The sequence below is a fragment of the Antechinus flavipes genome, chromosome 1 (assembly GCF_016432865.1).
Source record: "Antechinus flavipes isolate AdamAnt ecotype Samford, QLD, Australia chromosome 1, AdamAnt_v2, whole genome shotgun sequence".
Taxonomy (NCBI): Eukaryota; Metazoa; Chordata; class Mammalia; order Dasyuromorphia; family Dasyuridae; genus Antechinus; species Antechinus flavipes.
The window spans coordinates 70,717,150-70,737,620 of record NC_067398.1 but is presented as its reverse complement, the minus strand read 5'-3'; the positions used below and the strand labels follow the sequence as shown (position 1 = coordinate 70,737,620).

Genomic DNA, 20,471 nt, shown 5'->3' with positions numbered 1-20,471 from the left:
TAGACTGGATGATCTCTAGAGTATATTCTGACTCTAAATTCTCTAAAATCTATGATAATACTTAACATCTTCATGATTCTTAGGAAAATAAAGGTCAGAGACATTATTTGGCTAGTTATCCAACAAGCAAGTGATAGAGTCAGGCTCTAACCAGAAAATAGGTATGCAATGCTTTGTAAACCTCAAACCCCTTGTAAATGCAAGTTGCAAGCTTCAACATCTTCAATAATGGAGGGGATGGAAACAAATTTCAGAAATATCTAGAGATAATTCTGTTCTGATGATTGTAAGCCCTCTGAAGGCAGAGAGAGCATCTTATTTTTATTTCTGTCTCCCTCTCCTCATTAGTATCCAAAAGTACAGTGCTCTGCACGTAGTAAGCACTTAAACATTGGACTGAATAAATAAATGAATGAGGTCAGTGGCTGATGCTTTTATACTTTATAAACATTTACCAGTTGCTCCATTTTAGGTGGGTGACCCTTTAAGTGCCTTTGATGTCAATCAGCTGAAACACTTTGGTGTCAGGATAGTGTATTCTAAGCAATAACAAAATCCTCTTTCCTAGAGGACTCAAAGATAAACTGTAATTGAGTAGCATCTGGTTAACAATCCAGGGATAATTGGGCTCATTAAGTCATTGGGAGAATTGGACTCATTAACATATTTATTCTCACCCATCTAGTAGCTTAAATGAGGGGAAAAACTAACAACAAAACAAGAGATAGTTTGCTACCATTTAAGGTATAACTGCAAGGAAAGATGATAGTTTAACTATATTGCCCATATTTAACAGGCAAATTTACTGAAAGGTAGAGGAGTGATTTCAGTAATTCTAGAAAAGAACTGGAATGAAAAATGTTTTTTGCCTCTTTTGTATCCCCAGTGCAGGTAGCATGTGCTTAATAAATATTTATTGATTAAGAGGGAGAAGATCCAACGTTCAGATTCTGAACAGATCAATCATTTATTTTTTTTTTTTTGTTTCCTTTGTTTCCTTGATTTATAGAAGAGGATTAAAAGTACTTGTACTATCTGCCTTACTGGGCTGTTGGGAAGATGAAATGAGAAAATGTTTTTGAAGGTTCTTTGAAAATTACAATTTACTAAGAACAGAAATGGAAAAGTGGAAAACTTCACCTAATTCAATCCCCTCAATTAACAAAAGAGGAAACAGGTTAAACCCCCAAGATTGAATAATCAATCAATCAAATTAGTATTTATGATTCATCTGCCATGGGCCAGGCATTGGAAATACAAAAATGAACTAGAAGTATTCCTTACCCATGAAGGCATGTAATATAGAGACTAATAAGGCAGGTAGGTGTCATAGGGGCTAGAGTGCAGCATTTGAAGTTATTAAGACCTATGTTCAGATTTTTACTCATTTACTAATTGTATGATCCTAGGCAAGTCATTTAAGTTTTCAGTGCCTGAGTTTCTTCATTTGTAAAATGGAACTAATAATAGCACCTCCTTCCCAGAGTGTATGTGAGGATAAGATGAAATAACTATTGTAAAGTGCTTTGTAAACTTTAAAAAGTGTCATATAAAAACTACTACTATTAATTATAATTGTTGTCACTAAATAAAAAACATTACAAAGTATGTTGGAAGGAGGGCACCTGCAAATGGAGGGTGGGGATCAGGAAATATTTAATGTAGAAAAGGTGGTATTTTTAAAAATGTTTTTTATTATTATTGTTTCCTTTTCCCTTTCCCTTAGAGGCATTCTATATGATAAATAGTATTTTTAAAGACAAAAATAAAAAGGAAAAAACCAATCAATACATTGAGAAAATGTGAAAAACTGTGATGGACAAGCTTGTAGGTCTCCTACTTCTTCAAAGGGGTGATTTGGGAATGGTTTCTTATATCTCTTCTTTTCAGCCATGCTTATTCATTATAATTTTGCAACATACAATTCTGTTCTCTCCATTTACATTGCTGTACTTATTGAGTATATAGTTTTCTTGACTGCTACTGTTGCTGGTCCTTTGTTCTCAAAAAGGACCAATGGACCACAGGAGGATGATGCCTTGATTTGCAAGTAAATTAGAATTAAGTAAGGCAGAGCTGTGCAAAGTCATTATCCTCTCTCCTCAAGAATCATCTGAGTCCAGTGGCAAGACTTCAGGGTTATTGCAATGACCTAGGATGCAATGGGAGACCTTGGCCTTTATGAGCTAAGATCTTTCCCAGGCTCAATTTTGTTTGGAGCAAAACTCATTCAGCAGTTATAAGCTAGGTGAGAACTGAGGGGAAAGATGGCTTAATTTACCTTCACATAAGAATCAACCTGGTAGGGAAGCACCCTCAGAGTTTTTGGCCAGAACAATAAACAGATGCAATTTATACTCATTCTCAGCATCAAAACAATGTGCTAGTGAGGCTTGGACTGGGACCTATTATTGGCCAATCAGAGTGATTTGGATTTAAAGGCATACTCAAGTAGCTCATTTGAATCCCAATGGGCTTTATCAAAGCCTGTTTTTTTCAGAGCTATATTTCAAGAGATCATAAATGAAAACTACATGAAACAAAAGAGGTGTCTCTTTTTTTGAAAAGAAAAAAGCAAAAAGCAATGATGAGTAAATAATTAAGGAAGAAAAAAAAAATCTAGCCCCAAACTCCAAGATACCTATTGAAGTATAAAATCGAAATTTACATTCCTTTGGACAGATTACCTAAAAGTGAGATACTGAAGGGAGAAGGAGGTTCTTAAAAGAAGTGAAAAATTCTAAGAGTGGAAGATAAAGATGGAACAAATTTCAAGAATAAGGGACAACCTAGTGCAAAGGCATAGAGATAGGAGAAAGAATTTGGGCTGGGCCATACAGGTCTATAATGTACAATGTGGCTTGAAAATTAGGTTGGATTCAAGTTGTAAATACTGGGAAAACAAGATGTAATGAGATCAAAGTCTAGATTCAAAGTCATGTCCTTTGAAAGGTGGTATGGTGAGTAGGGCATAGAAGTAGAAATCAGAAGTAGCTATCTGTAAAAATGAGGTTGGACTAGGTGAACCTTAAAATCCCTTTTATCTCTGAATCCAGGAGCCAACGAACCCAGATTTAGCTTTTTCCAAGCATCCTTTTAAAAGTAAGGAAACACAGGCTTTCTCATCCTTATATTTTTAACTATTCTCCTCAATCCCTGAAAGGCAAGATGGAGGAAAAGAGTATTACTATAGTTTTGTAATTTGGAAGTGTCTGCACCACTGGGGTGGAGTGGCTATTGTAAGAACCTTTGGGGGTAGAGGGAGGGAGTGTCACAGGATGAAAAACTGTGAGAACCACTATTCAAATGAACTATTGGTCTTTGCAGCCTAAAGAGCCCATAAATTTGACTTTCACTTTGGGCCACGCCTAATCCAAAAGGCAATTAGAATTCTAAGACTTCTTTCAACCAACAATTGAATTGTTTTAAAGTTGGAACTTAACCCCTAATAGACCAGTAAGAGTCTGACACAAGAAAGTGCCTCAAATCCACATGCATAATTTCACTGGCTTCCTTTTGCCTTACTTTTTAAAAAAAATTTATTAAAGCATTTTATTTTCAAAACATATGCATAGATAATTTTTCAACATTGACCCTTGTATTCCAAATTTCCCTCCTTCCTCCCATACCTTCCCCTAGATGGCAAGCAATACAGTGTATGTTAAGCATGTTAAAAATATGTTAAATCCAATATATGTATACATATTTCTACAATTATCTTGCTGTACAAGAAAAATGAGATAAAAAAATGAGAAAGAAAACAGAACGTGAGGAAACAACAATAAAAAGAGTGAAAATGCTATGTTGTGATCCACACTCAGTTACCACAGAATTTTCTCTGGGTGCAGATGGCTTTCTCCATCACAAGATCATTGGGGCTGTGTATGGGAGACAGCTTTGTTCAGTCACATTCCTCAATTCATTATTTATTAATGTTTTATCATTAGATATGCTACTCTGTAAATGTACTTAAGCTTGGGGGGGGGGGGTCTGTGTGACCTCCTACAATTTAACTAGGAACTCAAGAGTGAGGAATCATCTTCAAATTTTCTTTTTTCTCCGTCTCTCGTGATTCTGGATGTAAAACTTGGTCTTTCTGATTCCAGGCCCAGCACTCTATCCACTGAGCCACCAGCTGTCTCAGTAATTGACACTATTAACACTATTGGATAAATATCAGGGGAATGTCACTTTAATTCTTTTAATTCACTTCAAAATTCCAGAAGCGGGCATACATAGCCTGAGGAAGGGGATTTCAAGAACATCCCTCAGCCTCCAGCATTCTCTTTTCTGGGCCAATCAACAAACATTTATTAAGACCTTATCAAGGGTCAGGCACTGTGCTACTGGGGACACAAAGAAAGACTTAAGCTGCTTGCTCTCAAAAAGCTCACCTAATGGAAGTTGAGAAAGCAATTAGAAGAAAGTTACTGAAACAATTCAGGAGCAAAGTGAGGAAGACCTGAACTAGAATTTTGCTGTGTGAAAGGGGAGAAGAGGATGGACATTGTGAGGAGGAAAATGACCAAATATGACAACCAGAGAATGGAAAATGAGGACTCCAGCAGACAATACTCATCCACCTGCAGCTAAACAAGACACAAAATTAGCAGAGCCCTATGCCAAAGAACCTTCCTCTTCTCTGTGACTGAATGAATGTGGTGAATTTCTGGGAAAATGGCAGTTGAAAGTGATTCCACAATGAACAAACATGAACTAGTAAGTCTTTATGAAGCCTCTATTATGGGCCAGGCACTGTGTTTGGTGCTGGGTTTTCAAAGACTAAAATAGAACAATTTCTATCCAAGGGGAGGCACGTCTGAAGATAAACACTGACACTGAGAAGTGCTATTCAGTACTGGAAGTCACAAAGCCAAATGGGAGGTCCAGGGTTCTCTAGGAACATCGACTGTTCCACATCCTGATGCTAGGCACTAATCATCCTCTGTAACATCCTCCTGTTCAGAATTTCCTTTATTGCAGATCCACCTCTCTGGCTCCCTTCAGGTGCTGGCCCTCTTCCAAAATTACTTTGTATTTATTCTGTCCCTACTTCTTAGAAAGAAGGCCGTCTCAAGGGCTGTGCTAGCGGCTGCTCTTTGGGTTGACCTTACGTGCAGGCTCAGCACTCAAGCTCTTTGGGGATGGCCACCATGCTGGCTGTTTCCTGACATGTGGTGACTTCAGACTGCAAAGAAATGTCACTTTGGTATGATGCAGAAAATCCTATAGAGTCCCTTCGTTAGAAAATTGTCTTGCTTTTCCCCACCCAAATCAACTTTTATACTGAGGCAGTAGTTTTTGCTCCCTGAATCTCTCCTAGAATCACCTCCAAACCCATGCAATCCTTGCCTATATTCCCTAAGACTCTCTCTGTCTTTCCCAGGGTGGGGAGGAAATAATGCATCTATTTGAAACTTCCTACACAGGTTTCTGAGCCTTTCTCACTCGTAGAGAAGCTGGGTCTGAATAACCCATTCTATTAAATTAAATATTAATAAACTTACATGTTGTCTCTTTTGATAAAATGAAAGTTTTCTGAATGTAGATTGTATATCTAACATGTAGCACAAGGCCTGGCACACAGTAGGGGCTGAATATTCTTATTGATTGGTACTTATTGATTAGTGGGACATTATTCTGTTTTCAGAGACTGAATTCAGTGGTTTAAACCCCGGGAGGAGGGAAGTCCTTGAAGCAGAACCATGTAATTTTGTACCCCTAATATGTAGCACAAGGTCTGGCACACAGTAGGGACTGAATATTCTTATTGATTAGTACTTATTGATTGTTGGGCCATTATTCTGTTTTCAGAGACTGAACTCAGTGGTTTAAACCCCAGGAGGAGGGAAGTCCTTGAAGCAGAACCATGTAATTTTGTACCCCTAATATGTAGCACAAGGTCTGGCACACAGTAGGGACTGAATATTCTTATTGATTAGTACTTATTGATTGTTGGGCCATTATTCTGTTTTGAGACTGAATTCAGTGGTTTAAACCCTGGGAGGAGGGAAGTCCTTGAAGCAGAACCATGTAATTTTGCACCCCTAATATGTAGCACAAGGTCTGGCACACAGTAGGGACTGAATATTCTTATTGATTAGTACTTATTGATTATTGGGCCATTATTCTGTTTTGAGACTGAACTCAGTGGTTTAAACCCCAGGAGGAGGGAAGTCCTTGAAGCAGAACCATTTTACTCTGAAGGGATGGATCACTTAAGAGTGTGCAGGCCCTTGTTTGTCTTTGGGATAGGTGAGGGATGCTCTCTTCTAGAGAGAGACCCAAGTAGAAAGAATGCTGAAGGCAGAAGAACCTTCATTAAATGTCTGAATTCTCCCTTCCCCCTCTTCCCATCCTCACCTCTTGTTCTACAGCATCTGCCCTAGAATATGCCCAACAAAATCAACAAAATATCAACTTATTCAGACATGATGCTATTTAATAATAAAGGAAGAGTTGCTCTTTCCTTACCTTTTTCAGGCTGCTGGCACCACTGTGACCTCTGATTGCTGCTAATAGGGCTGACCTTTCACTCTCAGGCTCTGTGTATGAGGGTTTCTTTAGACTTCCCTCGGGGCTATGTTCCACAGTCTAGAATATTAATGTTTCAACAGATTTTATTCAGTGGTTAGAAAATGTTTATGAAAGCATAAAAGAAAATAACTAAATAGTGGTTGGGGCCAAGTAATTGTTTTTTTCCCCAATTATACCTGTTAGATTATATTAAAAATTTCTGCAGAGAATCCTGTTTTTGTAATGACCTTTAACTATCTACAGTCATGTGGTATTAGTCATTACCTTCAATTTCTTTTCTCTTAATATGCTCCTATCTTATTTGCCTTCCTGGTACAGAAGGATGCTACTATACAATATAACAATATATTTATTTATAGCATTTTAGAGTATTTCAATCTAGAGTATTCTATTTATTGAATTACAGAGTATAGAATCAAAAGAAGCTCTTGAATAATATAACAGAGAAAGATGGTTAATAGAAATTCTTTAGTTTTTACATCACCAGATTTTAAAAACTTCTGTCATTTAGTCAAGCTCAGAAAAGCACCCCAAAGACTTGGAAATCTGTGGATACTGTCTCAGTATTAATCTACAAAAGTTATTGATTGATAGATTATTCTATTGCCCTTCTCTTCTGCCTCTAGAATCAGGGAGAGATAAGGAAATTCTAATGCACTCATTTTGGTAGCTAAGAGATATGTGTAGAGATCTGGACATGGGGTTGGGAAATCCTGAATTAAAAAACTAGCCTTAGATACTTACTAGCTGTGTGACCCTAGTTAAGTCACTTAATTTTTGCTTGCCTCAGTTTCCTTAATTTTAAAATAAAGATATAATAAAACTTTCCAAGAGTATGAGAATAAAATTAGATAATATTTGTAAAGCTCTCTGCTACCCTTAAAGTGCTATATAATATATAGCTATTATTATTAGGAATGCTATTATTGTCAATGTTTTTAGTCAACTATTCATTGAGGGAGCAGGTTAAATTACAAGAAAAATAATTTTCTAGGCTCAGAAAAATTAAACTCAGCTTAGTTATAATTCCAACTTTGTTGAATGGACAGAGAGCTGTTCTAAGAGCTGAGAAAATCTGCATTTAATCTCTGTGCCTGATACATAATGGGTGTTTGACCACAAGTCACTCAACCTTTCAGTACACTACAAAACTCTCTAAGGCCATGCATTATCAAGAAAATATCAACCTGCACTGGAAGGAGTTACCCTATTGAGAGTTCCCTCTATCACTGAAATCAGAGGGACAGTAGTCCCTCTTTCCTACAGTAGAAGAAGGCACAAAATTTAATGCTGACCTGGAGAGCTCCTAATACCCCACATCCACAGCCAAGCCTTTCCTTTACCTTTCTGAGTTTTTCCTTTCCTCCTGCAGTCTGAATGGCTTCCATCAAAGCACTGTGCAGTGAAGTGTCTTTAGGTGCTGGTTTCTGGACAACAGGTTTGAATTTCTTCTTGGGCCCAAATACAGTCGCTTGGAGGGGACTCTCAAGTTCATTATCCCGATCAGATAAGACATCTGATTTATCTTCCCTTTTCAAAGTACCCTGGCTGTTGACACCTGCCCCATTCTGATCGCTGTTGTTGACACAAAGCCACTTAGTGGTGCTTGAAGCAGGGCCACTAGAGCTTTGGAATTCTGGTGACTTTGCAGGGACCAAAGAATTTGTATTGTCTGCCCTGCCTTTTGAGTCACATTCAGAAGTGGTCTTTTGGTAGCTGTGTTTTCCATTGGAACCACAAACTTCCTCTATGGAATAATCAGTACTGGGGGAAGATTTAGTTGGTGGTCCATTAATTCTTTGCCTGTAACTGTCTGCAGAACTGTCTTGAATAGAGTGCTTGATATTTGCTCCTGTGTTTTCCATCTCAGAAGAAGCTCCATGGGTAGGTTTAACCGATTCCTTTCCATGGCCAACCCAACAATCAGAATAGGACCTCTTGGGATCATTTTTAGATGCTTTTGTTAGGGGATGGGTACTGTTTAATAGATTCTCATTTTCAGGAGGAGGTGCTAAGTCTTGTCTGAACTTCCTGCCTTCCCATCTGTTCGCCTCTCTCTCACTGTTACGGAGGGAAATTGTGTTGATTGGAGGAGTTTCCATCCGTTTTGCAATGGCAGAGGCAACATATTGGCTTGAAGTTCTTCTTTGAGGTTTAAGAAAGGAGAGGACTTCTCCAGTAGGGTTTGCTGATGTGGCAACTGGTGCTTTTGCCTGAGTTGTGCTGGGGACCGAGGCAGGTGGCTTGCTTTTTTCCAGTTCAGAATTGTTTTCACCACTTTGTGGGCAGCTATCTGTGATGGTTTTAGCTTTGGGTCCAAGATTTCTGGTTCTGCTTTGAGTTTAGTTTCTTTATGATGTTGTTTTAATGGCAGAGTAGCCACAGATCTTTTAGCATAATCTAGGGGTCCATCAGGATGTCTCTCTATGGAGTTTGATCTCCAGAATTCCTTTACTTTCCCAATGGGGAGTGTCTCCATTTCCCCAACAGATGGTATCAAGGTGGACTTCTTCCCATCAACATGTGGACTAATTAGATTGCCTAATTCATCTATCTTAATGGCACCAGTTGAGAGGGATACTCCTCGATCATAGCATTTCATCTCTGATTTTGGAGGAACAATTTTATAGGTTGTAAGGCCAGCTTTAGGTCCTACTGGGTTTTGGCCCCGACAATACCATGATGATGGCACTTTGAGATCATTTTTATCACTGGTTTGCTTTTCCATCATCAGTTCTGAAATAATTTTCTTTGACATGTGGGACCTTTGAATGCCATTTGACTCATAGTCCTGATGGTTTTTTTCTTTCAAACATGGGTCATCCATTGGAGGTTTAGGGGTGGAAGAAGCCACATTGGGCTTTAGTTCACTTGGACAAGTATTTTTGTCATTGTTGGGTGGTAGCAACTCTTTTTCTTTTTTCATTTCACTTGAAGAAACATAAGATTCAAACATATTCTCCCTCTTTTTCACATGCAGATTGCTGGCTTTTGACTTGTAGGACTGGTCATACAAGGGCTTCTCAGTTATGTAGGTTGCTTTATTAGTCATATGTTCCATATCAAAAGAACCTGCATTATTGTTTTTATTGATGAAAGTCCCCAGATCAACAGGGTCATCTAAAACTTCTCCTATAAATGTCACTGGAATTGTGTAAGCATTATCTTTAGGGACTACAGCCTCTTGTCCATGGGAACTGAGCCCACCATTTGTGGAGTCTGTTAAAGAAGTGGTATCTGTTTCATAACTATCTTCCATTTCTGAAAAAAAAAACATAGAAAGGAACATTTTCTCAAATTGGCCCCAGTAATATAGTTCCTATGCCAATTCTTCAGTGTAGTCACAACCATGAGCTTGGTTCCCTTTGGTAACATTTGTATAAGATATTTACATACATTTACAAGTCATTCCAGTTTACAATCTACATATATCCTGGGCCAGATTCTCATCTTACATAATGTGATGGGAGAAATGTTGGCAGTTTATGATGTTTCCAGGTGAGGTGCTTAGTTAAAACAACATTCTGCCATTGTTTTTACAGTTAAAAATAGCTTTCTAAATCTAACCCTTTGTTTAAACAGCTTTAGAGCATCAACATTCAAAGTTCATTTTAGGTTTTTACCTTCTAGTTCCTCATATGATATCTGAAGTAAAGCAAAATAAGACACCAGAAAGCTTGTTCCAACTATCACGCCTTAATGAAATATATGGTGACAGCTTGAGTAGAAAGGAACAAAATCATTATAAACCTTTTTCAAAGCCCTAAATTATGAAGCAGGCTTTAAAACACTGAGATTGTGGCAAGACTGATTTAGAATTTTCACATATAAAAACAAATTATGTGTCAAATAAGTCCATCATTTTATATAACTATCTGAATTAGCCAGAGACATAGTCAATAAAGTAGCTTATTGAAGGTATTTTTTTATTAAAACTTTTTATTTACAAAACATATATGCATGGGTAATTTTTCAACACTGACCCTTGCAAAACTTTGCATTTCAAAATTTCCCCTTCTTCCCCCCACCTCCTCCCCTAGATGGCAAGTAATATAATACATGTTACAAATGTTAAAATATATGTTTAATCCAATATATGCATATATATTTATACAGTTACATTGCTACACAAGAAAAATATTGAAGGTATTTCAATAAAATATGATACAGTCTGTTATTTTCCTTCTCAGTTGTACTGTATTTGATTTCCAATTTTGTAACTCAGTTTTGAGTTTTGCTTGAGAGAATCTAAATTCTTAGAATAAGATTCTCTTTTGCTCTCAATTTATTCTTAGAATAAGTTCCTTAGTTCCTTAGTGTTGTAAAATATAAACACAGATTTTACATATTATATTCCCTGACCCTCATCCCACTTTCCCTATTATAAATTCCTTGAGGGCATAAGCAGTTAGCTACTTAAGAGTTATTATGTACAAACATTTATATACTCACTATCTCCCCTCATACTACCAGCTCCTTTTGGGTAGGGATTATTTAGTTTTGAGCACAGTTCCCAGAATATAGTAGGTATTCAATGAACAGTTGATGGATATTGCCTTTATATTTCCCAGCAGAACACTGTATACACTAGATACTTAATAAGTGTTCATTGATTTAAATAGAATTTATATCTATCTTTCTTTTAACAGAAATTCATTTTATAGTATTAATTTTAGTTCTATAGTATTAATTTAGTACAAATTTCCTGCTACTGGGGAAAAGTGGTTTTCCCTCATTAGAGATCTCTAAGCAAAACTGGATGCTATATAAGGCATTTCTATTTGGGTAAATGTTGAACTAGAAGGTCCTTGAGAACTTAACCAGCTCCTGGCATACTAATATTTATTCATTAATGATGCAACCATCTCTCAAATATCCATCTAATCATGTTATTCTAATTCAAGCCTTGTCTTTTGCAAAATCCTACTAAAATGACATTTTTCTAGGAGTACTTTCCCGAGTAGTCCCCATATTTCTCAGTATTGAGTTTTGTTCATTTTATAATTTAGCAATAATTTCTTGAGTTTATATTACACGTGCAATCTATTATGCTGGCTGCTAGCAGGAATAAAAAAAAGATAAATCAGACAAAAGGCTACCATCAAGGATATCAGGGAGTGGAGTTTTGGTAAAGGAAGATGTACACAAAAAAATACAATAAAAAAAAAAGGATATTTAAAGTACCATGATATTTCACTTGTCAATGAGATCTGGGAGAAAGAAAGGGAGATGAAGCAATACTTAAAAAGAGACAGCAATTGAATTCCACCTTGAAAGATAAGTAAGTTTCCAAAAGGGAAAGTTGGGGCCAGCAGAGGGAAGGCATTCTAAACCTAAGTTATGAGGATGGCATGAATAAACATAAAAGTAGAAGAGAGTTAGTCTGTGGATGGCAGAGACAATGCAGTTAGTAAACAGTGCTAAACTTGATGTCAGGAAAACTTAAGTCCAAGTCTCTTCTCAGATTATTTACTAGCTCTTTGACTACGTAAGTAAGGCACTCAATCTCACTGGACCTCAATTTCCTTATCTGTAAAATGTAGTTATTGAATAAAATGATTTCTGAAATCCTTTCTACATCAGTGATTCTGTGATCCTAAGTCATATAGTCTCTTTGAATCTCAAAATTGCAATCAACAGTTTAAGACACTCTAAGTTATCTATGGGCTATGGGCTATGGTGATGATGGAGATAATTCCCACATTCATGAAATCAGAGGCCCTCAACATTGAGATGTGTATTTGGGAGATGCTGAGAATTCCAGTTTATATCACATTACTTTGTTCTTATTTATATGTTATGTGATACGTATGTACTTTGTTCTCCATTTGGAATGTAAGTGCCATGAAAATACTTGGCACTCACTGGCTATATCCATACACAAAATGGCAAAATGATTTCATAACTGTTCCCAATTGTACTTTCCAGTTAAATCAATCAGTCATGATCAGTCTTCATAGCATGTGATTAGCAAAGATTCTAAGACACAGTTGCTGCTGACCATGGCTTTTTGGTTTGACTTAAAGTTATGGTTGGAACACTCCTGCAGCTGTCAAATTGCCAAGAATGTAGATATAGGCTGGATTTTCTACCTTTCAACAGCATCTCATATGATGTTTTTCACACATTAGCTGCTTTGTGAATTTTACTGACTGATGAACAAGTAGAAGTTATATGTACAGTGCTGTGAAGTTCAGTTATTCTGAATATAAGTCATCAAAACTCCCTGTTGACTTTATTTTGCAGATTTCTCAATCTCTTTCTTATTCTTTTCTATATGTTTCAATGATCCTTTTGTTTCAAAGCTGTTTTCCTTGTTCACTGGATTAAATTAAATTTCCCTCCCTGAAGTTTCCCCTTATGGTGGGAGAATATACCTTCCCACCTCCATTACTCTTAGAAACCAGGTTTGGAACTCTGGTGTCTTCTTCAACTATAGAAGGACTAAGGGAAATTGTATCTCTAATACCCATATTGCTATCATTCAATATAATGATTTAACTTCTCTATGTCTTTAAAAACAAATACTCTATGATCTAAGCCATATAGATTTCATTTTTCTGAAGTTGTGGGTTAGTCATCAGAAAGATGCATCAATCTTACCTTGGAAATCAAGAAAACCAGACTTTGGTTTCATTCTTACATTTCATGATTTTTAACCAATAGAAGAGATGGTTAATTTAACAGTCACATTATGAAAAAAAATTATTTTAAGGCACATATACTAAGCTATCAATCCAAACAATAGGATATCAACAATATACACATAAAGTATTTTATTTTCAAATCTCTTGATCTCTCTAAAACATATTGGGGAGCTATAAATAATAATATACCTATGTTATTCACACATTTATTTAAATACATGTTAGAAAGATGTCATAGTGTAGTGGATAGAGAGTTGACTTTGGAGTCACAAAATGTGGTCATGACTCTCTGACTCTTATCAAGTGACTCGATGGCTCTGGTCTAATTTCTCTAAGACTATAATTTACAGAAGAGTAAATGCCCCAAATGACTGGGGGAAATAGCCTCCTTGAGAGTTCCCTTCAGTGATGAAATCACAAGTCTGAATTATATGCATATATAAATATGTACGTACACACACACATATATGTATACATGATTTTCTGTGTATATCTCATAAAACTATACATACATATGCATACATGCAACATGTATACATTCTGTATTTCACAACATGTTTTATATACACCTGTATATATCTACACATAAACACACATATACATGTATGTGAATATATACATATGTATGTATGCGTGCTATATATATATATTTTATATACACATGTATATATCCACAAACACACATATACCTATATGTGAATATACACTATACACGTACAGATAAATTTAAACATGCCTTTTTGTATATATACATATGCATTTGTAAACCATAGGAATTTATAGCTACACAATACTATTAAAATTAGGGTTTGGAAGTAGAGTTACCTTCTAGATCTTCATAATATTCTGCTAGGGGTTTTTGGAGCTGGCCATTAATAAAGATATCATCACCATCCTTTGCTGTAATTGCTTTTTCATTTCTGGAGAAGAATAAAGAAAAGTAAATAGATTTAGTCTCTTTTAGAAATGTATCAGAAGATGTGGGAAAACTGGAACATTAATGTATTGTGGGTGGAGCTATGAAATGATCCAGCCATTCTGGACAGCAATTTGGAACTATACCCATAGGACTATAAAATTGTGCATCTCTTCGGATCCAATAGTACCATAACTAGGGCTGAATCCAAAAAAGATCACAACAAGGGAAAGTACCCACATGTACAGAAATATTTATAGCAGCAATTTTTGTTGTGGCAAAAAAAGGACATTGAGAGGATGTCCATCAACTGGAGAATGGCTGAACAAACTGTAGTATATGAACTCAACTGAAAATTATTGTTCTGTAAGAAATGCTAAGCAGAATGCTTTCAAAAAAACTTGGAAAGACTTATACAAACTGATGCTGAATGATATAAGCAGAACCAGAGGACATTGTACACAGTAAGAGCAACATTGTATAATGATCAACTATGATTAGCTGAGCTTTTCTCAGCAATACAATGATCAAAGGCAATTCCACAAGACTCATGATGGGAATGATAAACTCATCCAGAGAAAGAATTATGGAGTCTGAATGGAGATTGAAGCATGTTATTTTCACTTTTGTTGTTTTTCTTTTCTTTCTCATGGTTTTTCCCTTTTGTTCTGATTCTTCTTTCACAACATGAATAATGTGGAAATACATTTAATATGATTGTGCATGTATAACTTAAATAGAATGCCTGCTCTCTTAGGAAAGGGGAGGAAGGAAGAAAAATTTGGAACCCCAAATCTTATAAAAATAAGTGTAGAAAATTATCTTTACATGTAATTGGAAAAATTACAATACTATTAAGTGGGGAAAATTTTATCTCAAATCCATTCTGAGAGACAGAATGGAACAGTAGCTAGAAGGGCCAGCAATGGAGTGAGAAAGAACTAGGGTTAAGTCCTTCTTCTGTCACTGTGTGATCCTAGACAAGTCACTTCTTGGCCATCCAGATAAATCTCTAACGCTGTAAACTGCAAATGCTTCTGATCTACATTAATAGAAGTGGTCTCTACACTTAAAGAGTTCCCTATACTGAAGAAAACACAGGTCTGAACGAAAATTGAAGGGAAAAAATCCATTCATTTTGGCAAACACTCAGAGTAAACTAATTCAAGCCACAAACGGGCAATTGCCCCTCTTCAACACCCCTATTTTGGGGTTCACTAGTTGACTAAATACATTCATCGAGGAGATGTACATAAAGAGTTAATAAAATCCATGTCACAAAGAAATAGTTTCCATTCACTGTGGAGTCAGTGAGTCTGAGTTTTAATTCTGATGTACAAAGAAAACTTAATGTGCAAACAGAATTTGTTTGCACATCTGTGTCATTCTAAAGCAGTCACCAACAAATGGTATACAAATACACAAATCTGAGTTACAACAAAACATCCAGGCATATGGAATGCAAGACTATTGGATGGGCAAGTATCTGATATTGTATGGAAACTTCAGAATTATTCTGTTTCCAAAGTCTGCGGCTGAATTTTGCAGCATGTTCTCATATGGCTATATTTGTCATACTGGAATGCATGCCTTCCTTCCTAAAGAACAGAGAGGTGATCCAGCTGGGTGGGCTCTGAACTGTTGAATTTAGCCATGTGGCCAAACTACTAGTTGGGGCTGAGGGAATAAAATGGGATCTCTGGGTCTTCACTTGGAAGGCCCTGCTGGGTTGATAGAGTGAGTAGGGCAGGTAAAGTTCACTATGACTGAACTCTGGGGTCCTACTTTTCAAACTAAGTATCCCCTTATTACAGCACAGAACCCTAGCTGAAGGAAATTGCAAGCCCTATTAAGAACAAGGATGGTTCTTACTCTCATTCATCTATTCAACTTTTTTTAAAATTAATTCCCTAATCTGTTCCAGACACTATGCAAAGTACTAGAGATAAAAGGTCAGTTAATCAACCAACAATATTTATTCATTCCTTACTATGTGCTAAGTATTTAAAAACTAAGCTACAAAGAAAGACAAAAACATAGTTCTTGCCATTAAAGAAACATATTCTATTGGGCAAGATAATATCTGAATAACTAGGTACTATATAGAGTAGATAGAAGTCCATTTCAGAGGCAAGGCAGAAGTAGAGTTGGGGAGGGGGAATGAAGTCCAGGATGGAGGGAGGGGAGAATAGAACAATAAGAGGTTTTTGCAGAAGGTAAGATTTGAGTTGTCTTAAAGAGAACCAAGAAGGCTACTTAGCAAAGGTGAGGAAGGGGAGAATTGCAGGCCTGCTAGTCAGGGAAAAGGCACAGAGTAGGGATTTGAAGATGGAGTCTCCTGTGTGAGGGAAAGCAAAATAGACTGAAAAAATAGGAATAGAAAGCTTTAAGTGATAAACAGTACTTCGGAGCCATTAGAGCTTCTGAACAGTAGGATAACACGGACAGAGTAATGCTTTAGGAAAATTACTTTGACAGGTGAGTAGAGGATGGATTGTAGTTGGGGAGGGACTGGAGAAATGGAAACAAAGACAAATACTCAAGTCTCTTCTCTCAAGAAGCTTTTATTTGACAGGGACAACTCTTCATTATAAGACCCATTTTGAGCATCTTTATTTATTTTCATTTCAGTCCTTTCTCCAATCCTGGGCTATTTGTACTGGGCAGATGGCTCATGCCATGTCCTATAGCTTTCAGAGGTGAGCTCCAGTGGCCTTGCATCTAATAATCTTATAGTACACATCACTGAATGTTTCACTGTAATTAAGATTTATGCAAATCATTAAGGCTACTTTACAAACAGGGAGCTCAATCTTGGGAGGTTTGTTACTGGGACAATTTTATCAGTACAAGTTTATCCAGAGTTGAAAAAAGAAGTAGTGTCATTAATTTTTCCTCTCTCAAGACTCCTAATAAGGAGATTTTGGACTTGAAATGCAGAATGAGACACATGCTTTTGGATTTTGCCAAGGTGAAAATTTGTTTTGCTTGATTATGCATATGTGTTATAAAGGTTTTTTTTTTCCTCCCTTCAATTGCAGGGGTAGGAGGAAGGTGGGAGGAGAGAAAACAAATTCTGCTTAATTGATAAAAATAAAATATGTTAATAAAACACACACATCCTAATAAGGACACAGACTATCAATAAACAGATTTTGTCTGGATTAAGTGGGATCATAATTATGATTATGATTTATTTCATATAGGCAATAGAAGGATTAGTGACATAAAATCTCATAGATTTTAGATTGTGAAGTCTTTTGTAAGAAGTATTCTATATACTATACATATTATACTAATTTTCATATTGTACTACCAACTTGAAAATATTTCTAAAGTAATTAACAGCCAATATCTAATGAAATCTAAAGAAATATTTGCATTTGGTAAAAGTGAGATGAATGTGAATTCACCTCAGATTTGGATGTGTCAAATATATTTTCCACAATCTTTACTTAAATACATAATTCAGTCTGATAAATTGGTTTCCTTAAGTAAACACTGGGTTTTTGGAGCCCTCTACCAACCTTCCAATTTGCCATTTACCAAAGCCTTAGGTTTCTCTGTGAACTCAGGGTATGAACTCAAGTAGATCACTTAAGTTTTAAGCTTCCTCTGACTCATCTATCAAATGAGAAGGTTGCTTACTTGTCAAGTAAATGTCTAAGAATCATTCTACCACTACTATTCTCTAAGTTCAAGAAGTTTACAGGGATACTGTATACATTTGCATATTTATATTATAAGCTATAATTTGTATTAAGAAATAATAGAAGAATTACTTTTAAAAAACATCAAGATTTTGGTTTTGGTCTCAGATTGTTCAAATGTATTTCTTGGGATGGTTTCCCTCTTTCCCCTACTTTTTTCTCCTTCATGAGAAATTATACATCATCATTTTAAGTGAATTTAAATTTATATGTTTAATTTTAAAATATGAAGAAAGTAGAAAATGGAAAATGAAAATAGCATTCTGAATGTCCACAACTAGTTATAGAATTCTTTGGCAAGTCATTTTATTTTTCTGAGGCCACCATTTCTTTATCTATAAAATAATAAATAACGTGACCCACATGATCTGGAAATTTTATAATATTTTACCTTCTACAAAATCCAAAGGTCAAATATTTATGGAACATTTGGATCCTAATTTAAGACAAATGATGACTATGGAGAAATAGAAGTATATTTTCCATTAGAATGTAAATTCCTTGAGGGTAGGGATAATTTTTGTTTTTTCCTCCTCTCCATAATGCTCAGCATAATGTCTGATAGAGAGTAAAAAGTAAATGAATGTTTGTTGGTATATTTGTTTTGGACTTGAGCTCTGACGTTATTAGTATAGGTAACTCCCCAGGAAGAATCCTGTGATTATTATAGGTTAACATTTACTTAGTCTTGAGAGGTATCTAGAGATTTTTGCATAAATTCTTGAAACTTCTTGGCTTGTCCATTATAATTCTGAATATATATGTAAGACTGAAGCAGTTTCTTTTCAAAAAGATTTCAGACTCTTCACCTGAGACTAAGATGTTACATGACTTGTTCAGGGTAATGTGTCCAGTATGTATTTCAGATCTTCCCAGTCAGCTCCCTATCCATTATGACACAATGCTTCTCAGGAAAATATATATAGTGTGATGAACAACACTTAAGATTATTCTTTCATTTTATATTACAGACTTGATGTAGTGAGGTAGTCACTTTCTCAGTATTGACTTTAAATTTACTAGTCACTGGTTTTGGAAAAGGTCAATCCACATAAGAACAGAGAATGGATTTTTAGTTTAAACACTGGTGGTTCCATTTCTAATAATGGAACATACATTAAAAGAAGATTTCTCTTTTTAATTCTCCTTCTGGACCAAAGTATAATGCAGCTTTGAGGGATTAAAAATATAAGGCTTCAAAAATTTTGCTATCAGTCCTGTGGCTATTAAAGATTGAAGTTTTTATTAAGCACGGAATGCAAACAGGAGTGAATCACAATCAAAGTAAGTCTACCCTGCCCCAGAAGTCCGGCACATCACAGTCCAATTAATAGTAATTTGAATAGAAAACTAGAGACATCCAACAAGGGCATGAAGATTACCAGTGAGGCCTTTGTTACTCTTTCTTGCTCAGCTGGAAAAGTAATTCTTCCCTGAAAGTGGATTTCTTTGACAAAGAGACGTAACTTAGTTTCAGTTGATCAAGGATGGACAGAAGCAGCTACACCCAAAGAAAGAACACTGGGAAATAAATATAAACTGTTTGCATTTTTGCTTTTCTTCCTGGGTTATTTCTACCTTCTAAATCCAATTCTTTCTGTGCAACAAGAGAACTGTTCGGTTCTGCACACATATATTGTATCTAGGATATACTGTAACCTATTTAACATGTAAAGTACTGCTTGCCATCTGGGGGAGGGGGTGGAGGGAGGGAGGGGAAAAATCGGAACAGAAGTGAGTGCAAGGGATAATGTTGTAAAAAATTACCCTGGCATGGGTTCTGTTGATAAAAAGTTATTATAATGAAAAAAAGAAAAAAAATAATTCTTCCCTGAAGACTTTGGTTCAAGTCAATGTTCTCTAAGACTGGCTAATCTTGAATATGAACCATTTTGCTTTCCACTTAAAAAAATTGGGTAGTAATGAATGAGACACATTTTATTCAATTTTTCCTCTCTTAAACCCATTCTTTTTCCTTCACAATCTTTACCTGATGGTTGACCAGTTCAACTAATATCTACTGCTGACTCCCTTGCTATTTAACTTTCTGTCAACTATACCAACTCATGCCCCAAACCTGAGTTACTCTCTTAATCTATTTTCTCCATTCCTGCTCAAGTATTTGGATAAAGCTCCTAAGCTGGAATTCCACAATATTTTTATTAGTTGTGTGACTCTGGACAAATGTTTTGCCTCAGTTTTCTCATTTGTAAAATGGAGATGATAATAGTACCTACCTCCTAGATATTGTGAAGACAGAATGAGATGATTTAGATAGAGTGGCTTGGAGAGCTTAAGATGCTATATAAATATTAGCTATTATTATCAAGATCATTATTATTATTGGATTAAAGGCAAAAAGGCTTGTCTCGATCTTGGCAACAGAGCTGATAAGGATATAAGTGTGAAGATTTAGTCACTAGGTTGAAGCATTAGCCAATTTTAGGTTGGGCCAGACAATAGTCCTATAGCAGAAGTAAATAGGAGCTTAATATTTTCCCTCAAAAACTCTCCCTCCCCAAACCTGGAGATCTGTTTCTTGTTGATGGTTTTATTTTGGCTCAAGCCCAAGAAAAATATGAGACAATTCTGAGATCAGGTTGTATGTGTTGGATAAACATTACCAATGGCATTTTCTCACACAGAGCTAGTGATTCTGTA

General features: G+C 36.0%; 1 protein-coding gene across 4 annotated transcripts in view; it reads right to left on the bottom strand.

Annotated features, from left to right (window-relative positions):
* Nucleotides 1-8,461: 8,461 nt before the first annotated feature.
* The window catches only part of COBL (cordon-bleu WH2 repeat protein), a 304,356-nt gene continuing 292,346 nt past the window's right edge, over nucleotides 8,462-20,471 (bottom strand). For all 4 annotated transcript variants that reach the window (XM_051984152.1, XM_051984142.1, XM_051984161.1 and 1 more), the window contains 2 exons: nucleotides 14,010-14,104; nucleotides 8,462-9,798 (listed from right to left, as the gene is read on the bottom strand). In XM_051984152.1, coding sequence (XP_051840112.1) covers nucleotides 8,549-9,798; nucleotides 14,010-14,104 — 1,345 coding nt within the window. In that variant the 3' untranslated portion in view covers nucleotides 8,462-8,548. The remainder of the gene's footprint in view (nucleotides 9,799-14,009; nucleotides 14,105-20,471) is intronic.